Raw genomic sequence first — 6,938 nt, 5'->3', positions numbered from 1 at the left:
GGGAGAGATCCCTGAGAGAGGTTGTGGAATGGGTGGAGGAGAGGCGATGTTCTCCTCCTCTCTTCATCTCTTCTCGACAAGGTTTATATTTTATTAAACGTATGGGCCAGCGCCTGTCTCTCACCCTCTCAGTGAAAGGCAGCGAAATAGTGGGGGAGAAACACCGGAAAACGGGGGGATGGAGAGAAAAGGGAGAGGAGAGAATGGGTTGGAACGGAGAGAGAAAGGAGAGCGAGGGAGAAAGTACGGGCCAATTGGAAAGGGAGCGAGAGGAGGAAGACGAAGGAGGGCGCGGAAAGGGAAGAACAAATCTCAGAGGAAAGGAGAAGGGACGGAGAGGAGGGGACGGCGGGGGAATGCTATGCCTCACTGCTGTGTGCCGTTTTTTGATCCATGGTCTAATTAGCCGGCGGGAGATGAGTTTCTATCTGGAAATCACTGTTTTACTATTTGCTGAAACAAAAGCAGCTCTAATGATCATAAAATGAGAGAGCGGGTGACAGCAGCAACCGAGGCGGTGTCCCCAAAACGGCAACATACTGTATTCCCGTTACAGTGCCTCACTTCTGACAAGGGGGTCCACGGGGTTCAAAACTGGCGTACTACATAGGGCACGAGGGTGGCATTTGGAATGCAGCCTGAAACTGTCCACTCTGGCTTGAGAGAATGACTGATGGAGAGAGAGGGATGGGTGGGTGGGAATGGGGTAGGGGGGGGAGAGAGGAGAGTACAGTGGGAAGAAATAAGAGAGATGAACAGGGAAGTAGAATAGAGAGATGAGTGGGAAGAGGAAAAAGTGGAGAAAATAATGAGATGAGAATTGGAGGAAAGTGTAGAAGGAGAGAAGGAGAGGGACAGATGATGGTTGAGAAAGTCAAATGGGGATGGGGGAGGGGAGGTGAATACCACCCTCTGGGAGGATGACGGGGGGTATAGAGAGAGGGGATACATTACTCCCCCCCCTCGGCCTCGGTTGTGCTTTGCTCAGATAACATCCAGTCGAGCTACATTTGACAAGATCACTACAGACCCGGTTGAGGCAGGACTCGGTGGAGGCTGGATGTACAGAATATCGACTGCCATCTATAATAACCCTTCCTTTACATTTGGATGGGCGGGCTGACCCCCATTCAACTAGGGCTGACCCCCATTCAACTAGGGCTGACCCCCATTCAACTAGGGCTGACCCCCATTCAACTAGGGCTGACCCCAATTAGTCGACTGGTGGATTATTTTGTCGATAGGCTGTTGGTCGAACCAGGCTTCTTTCTTTTTTTCTTTTTTCCTGAGCAGTAGCAAATATATAAAAAGAATTATACGGCACCTGTCTCAGTGAAATAATCGATTGCGGAGGCCGCGGGTCCAAGAAGAAGGGGAGTCTGGCTGAAATGCCCAATGCAAGTCTCTCTCCAATGTGCGCTCTCCCGCCAAGTTGTGCACAGTCATTGGTTTCATAACTTCATTGTGTGAATTGTTTGTGTTTGATTGTTGGTGTCTATCAATTCCCCATTCCATATATCTCCAGTAGTAGCCGACATTTACCACTAATTCCTATCATTTCTAACCTACAAAGTGTTTGGATTATGGTCATTTCTGTTAATGCGTTTCGATATATTATTAGTCCAGTCATTTACCGTTCTCATTGTCAGAGTGGACACATTGTTTGCAGGGTGCACAACTTTTGCTACACTTGTGAGAAACATGTTGTTTCGGGTTTATTTCATTCCATTAATGAGTATTGTCAACTTAGTCCTCGTCTTTTGTTCGGAGCGCTACTGTCAATGTCGAGTAAGAATGAGCACCTGATTACAGAGAGAAGTAGGCCGGCAGGCTGCCTGGTCTGTGAGCAAATGTAGGAATATAAATGTTCCCATTTGGGCATCTGATAGTATTTCTGAGTCCACGTCACTGCCAAAATAGCCTCACACACACACACACACACACACACACACAACTCCTTAACATACAAACCAAACGCATTCAAAACAGACACTAATGACCTGTGGAGCTTCTCAATGGAATGTTTTCTTCACCTCAAAACAGCAAGCAAACGTGGTCTGTTTATACGTCATTGCGAATGACAATATTTCCTCAATGTATTTGAGAAATCTTTCCAGCTCTCTCCCGTTCGATAACCACTGTGTGAAAAGAGACAACTGTCATGCTCTGATCCAGTGGAAACGTCATAAAAATAGGCCTACCTGATTACTTCTTATCCCTTGGGCAAATAGCTTACAGCTGTGTCTGTCCTGAGCTCACTGGCACAGAATATTTTATAAAATGTTGCAAGTTTGCTAGCACCATCTTCAGGCTGGACCCAAGTTGATAGTTGATACAATGATGCAAGTTTGTTGCAGACGGGCCCCTTGCGAAGCCAATGTGATTTATAGGATTTTTGTATTTATTTGCAATGTTTTTATTTGTTGGCTTTATGCAGGCTTTTTTACATTTATTTTTTTACATAGTTGGAAATGGCATTAGAAGTTACTGTTAGATTTGTATCATTTTCATTTAGATTTGGATATCATTTTGATTAATCACATGAGTGATTTTGAGATACAAAGACATTCTTAGAAATGAAATGAAACTGTTCCACAAAAATGAGCATATGAAAATCATAACCGGCACGCAGGTCGGTAGACGTTTTAAGACAAATTCGCACTCCCCACGAGAAAGGTTGCCGACCCCTGGTGTAGTCGACCCCTGGTGTAGTCGACCCCTGGTGTAGTCGACCCCTGGTGTAGTCGACCCCTGGTGTAGTCGACCCCTGGTGTAGTCGACCCCTGGTGTAGTCGACCCCTGGTGTAGTCGACCCCTGGTGTATCCCTATTACCAGCAACTTCAGCTGAGTAACGGGAGAATCTGCGAAGGCCAGCAGGAGAGGCAGGACGATAAGTTGGGTCAGGTTAAGGTTCTTCTCCTCTGGTTATCTGGATCTCTGTCTCCCTCGAGTCTTATTTCATCAGACAAGCATATAGTTGATTTTATTAAAACACATAGGGTAATGTTGAAAAATTGATTGGTCCAAAGAACAGACCAATATTTATTTTATAATTTTTTTTGTCGGGGACAGCCCTACATTTACCCCTCTGTCCATCCGTGCGTATCAGACCAGCGGGAGAGAAACAGGGTGGTGAACTCATGAGGAGGACTAAAATATTCATCATGGCAGCGACACATTCCAAGGCGCAGTACAAATATGTTGGTTACTTGAATGTATAGAGCAGACAGGGAGAGAGGAGGGAGAGAGAAATAGAGTGACGGAGAGGGGGAGAGATAAAACATACTATAGTAACTCACAAAGTGAACGGTTCTCTCTCTCTCTCTTTTCAAAGTTATTTCTTCCTCTTTGTAATTTTCTGCCTGGTCGCATCTGACGCGCTGCTTTGTTTGTCGCCCTGTCGGTGGCACGTTGATTTATGCATATTTGATTTGTAAATGTCACTCATTACATTCCCCCCCCGACTCTCTCAAATGTCTCGCATCTCATTCGCATAAACAAATACAGCAGCATTTTGTTAGTCAGTCGGCTTCTTTCAACCAATAACAACCAACAAGGGCCTCCCTTTGATAAAGGTCTTGGTCTGTATTCAGAAAGCGTCTCAGAGTACAAGTGCTGATCTAGGATCATGTCCCCCCCTCTCCATTTAAGCGGGTTCCTTATGATCTAAAAAGGCAAAACTGATCCCAGATCAGCACAGCTAATTTTGGGAGAGGATGTGGATTTCATTCTTAAAATGGGCGACACACGCAGGTTGACCTTGATTGTCACGGGTATTGTCCTGGAGGCAGAACGGAGCAATTTCCCCTTAGATAGGACAGCTGAAAAGTCAAAACTGGCCAAATTGTAAGAAACCATGAAAAAAAAACATAAAAAAAAAATATGGGTCTTATTTTAAAGTTAGGTTTAGTGCGAAGACGGCCCTCCCACTCTGTCTGCCAAATTCTTTTTCTGCTCTTGTTTTCCTTAATAGAATGTCGGTGGGCGGAGCAGTGAGGGTCGTCAGCGAAATGAGACGCACCTGTGCTCGGGTGTGTCCCGGGGATAAACGCACCTTTCCCCCATACATCAAGGAGACTCACTCCATGCAGACACACCGTTGTTTTTATGTTGTGGCATTCTGGGGCTTCTTTGTGTTCTTCTTTGTTTTGGCACCTCTCAGCACACGTATCCACTCACTCACACTACTGACTACATACACCACTGTTTATAGTTTACTCTATTTAATGAATATGTTTCTTTTATTTTTTTTAATCTCCGCGTTGTCTCCCTCTGTTACGGGCTACGAGACGGTTCATAACACTAGGCATTAGGGTTAGCAGTGGGGATAAGGTTCAGTTTAAAAATCACATTTTATGACTTTGTGGCTGTGCTAACTAGTGATCACTCTGCAGAGCTGCCTCCAGAAATAGATTGATGACAAAAAAACACTAACCTGCAGGCCATACACACTGAATATAGTACACACTCTCTCTCTCACAACCACACACGCTCTGGTACTGTGCCCAGAGCACCTCCCGACCCTTGACAGATGGGGAGGGAGCCATAAGGTGTATAGGAGGAAAGAACACTAAAGGAGAGAGAGAGAGAGAGAGAGAGAGAGAGAGAGAGAGAGAGAGAGAAGAGAGAAAGCGAAAGAGAGCGAGAGCGCGAGACAGAGAGCGCGAGACAGAGAAAGACCGAAAGAGAGAGAGAGACAGACAGAACAGAAGGGACAGAGAGAGCGAGAAAGAGACAGACAGAAACACAGAGACAGACAGAGAGACAGAGACAGAAACAGACAGAAAGAGAGAGAGACAGAAAGACACAGACAGACACACAGAGACACAGACACAGAGTAAGACAGACAGACAAAGACAGACAGAGAAAGACAGACAGACAGTCAGACGCCCTGGCAGGCAAGGTCTCCCAAATCCACGTCGCGGTCAACACCTCTCACACACACACACACTCCTTAACATACAAACCAAACACATTCAAACAATATAAACAAATACACACCAATAAACATTTCAAAAGCTCCTATCCCCTCTCCACAGACCTCTCCCTTCCTCCCCCTTATCCTCTCCCTTCATCCCTTCTTCGCCATCCCCACAGGCCTTTCCTGTTTATCAGCCCTTTCCCCCTCAGTTCCTCTCAACCACAAACATAACATGCTAGCCCAGCCAGGCACACCCCGTGTCTTACAGATGGGAGCGTTAATCCGCATGATTTACTCTCCGAGGCGTAAAGGCAAGTCCACGTTGCCGCTTAGCGAGAGAGCCAGAGCAGGCACTTCCACGCTAACGCCACAGCTCTGAAATTACACCGCCGCGCTTGGAGAAGAGAGATAAGGCGTGATGCTAACATGCTAACGACAGGCAGCGCCGCTAAACGTTTTACCCCGCTCCGCTTGGAGGAAAGAGGTGAGACGTGACGGGAACGGTGCCACGCTGACGCTGAGAGCGCTAACGCTCAACGGCTGCGGTTGGAGGAGAGATTAAACCCGAGGGGTGTGTGTGTAATTGGATTTGAGGTTAACTAATTAGCGTTGTCGGTAAATAAGGCCAACCTTTGTGTGTGTGTGTGTGTGTGTGTGTGTGTGTGTGTGTGTGTGTGTGTGTTGGTGTGTGTTGTGTGTGTGTGTGTGTGTGTGTGTGTGTGTGGGTTGAGGCTGAATCAAGATGGATTATGCCATTAAAGAGTAAAGCATGACTGTCAGTCACTTGGGAGGACAGTGGATTGGCATTCAGAAAACATTCACGATAAGACTGCGTACAAGAGATGTGTTTAGAGAGAGGGTGGGTGTGGGTGTGTGTGTGTGTGTTTAGAGAGAGCGGGTGTGTGTTATGACTGTATAGTGTACGCAGGACTACGAAAAAGGAGCCCGCAGCGTAAGAGTGTGTCTGTCGATATGCGTCGGGGGTGTTTTTAGTTTGTGCGCGCACGCGTCTACACACGGTGTACGGGCGTCGACAAACAGCGGCGGTCCCCACTTGGTATTCCACTGTACGAGCGGCTGAGAAGACGGGGAGACGCGCGATTGATATTAGCTTTTATGCTAATGTAGCATTTGGATACGAAGAACAAGGCCACATTTCCATATTCCTTCCTTCAGCCCGCCTACGGAAATGAAACCCGAAAACACTGCCTGGCGTTCTGTATACAAGCGGTGTTGCCACAGTGCCAACAGCACCCAGTGAGGCAATAAACAAAAGGAGGATGAGAATGCACAAGCGCGTGTGTGTGTGTGCGCTTCTTACACACACCTGAGTATGAGCATGCGCTTGTGTACCAAGTTTGCGTCACTAAGAGCTAACAGCCAAGACATACGCTCAAGCAAGACTTCTGTAACAGTTGTGGGTTTAGAATTCAGTCCCACATCCCCTATAGTCAGTTAACAAGGTCTGGGTGTGTGTGTGTCGAAGGGGGGGGGGGGTGTGACACTCACCTCGGACATGTTGACGAGGCCTTCCTGGAAGGAGCAGTCGTTGGCATTCGGGGTGCACATGTGACGGTACTTACACCAGTGGCAAGGGAACGAGCCGTTGACACACGACAGGCACCTGGAGGTGAGGACGGGGGAGACGGATAGTGTTAGGAAACACAGAACACAGGCTGGGCACACGCAGCGTGAGAAACAAAGTCAGAAACGAATCAACCGCTCTCTCTCTCTCTCACTCGGTTGACTCTCTGAACCTCTCTCCGGTCATTCTAAATGTCCTCTGGCTTTACTCTCGTCCTGCTTCTCTTTCTCTCACTGTCCATCCATGTCTGTTCACTGTTCTCCCCTCCCTCTGTCCGCATTCAGTCTTTCCCCCTTTCACAATCTCCTCCCTGTCTCCGCCTGCCTCTCTCAACTTACAATCTCTCCCTCAACTATAACCCCTCTCCCTCAACTATAACCCCTCCTCTCCCTCAACTATAACCCCTCCTCTCCCTCAACTATAACCCCTCC

The 6,938-nt window shown here is 47.3% G+C and overlaps 1 protein-coding gene across 2 annotated transcripts in view; it reads right to left on the bottom strand.

Moving 5' to 3' along the window:
- LOC111962397 (plexin-A1) overlaps positions 1-6,938 on the bottom strand; it is a 284,935-nt gene that overhangs the window by 110,615 nt on the left and 167,382 nt on the right. For both annotated transcript variants that reach the window (XM_023985463.2, XM_023985470.2), the window contains exon 9: positions 6,432-6,546. In XM_023985463.2, coding sequence (XP_023841231.1) covers positions 6,432-6,546 — 115 coding nt within the window. The remainder of the gene's footprint in view (positions 1-6,431; positions 6,547-6,938) is intronic.

Source organism: Salvelinus sp. IW2-2015, linkage group LG1 (assembly GCF_002910315.2).
Source record: "Salvelinus sp. IW2-2015 linkage group LG1, ASM291031v2, whole genome shotgun sequence".
Taxonomy (NCBI): domain Eukaryota; kingdom Metazoa; phylum Chordata; class Actinopteri; order Salmoniformes; family Salmonidae; genus Salvelinus; species Salvelinus sp. IW2-2015.
Note: the sequence above shows the minus strand (reverse complement) of the source record. Positions and strands in the feature narration are given on the sequence as shown.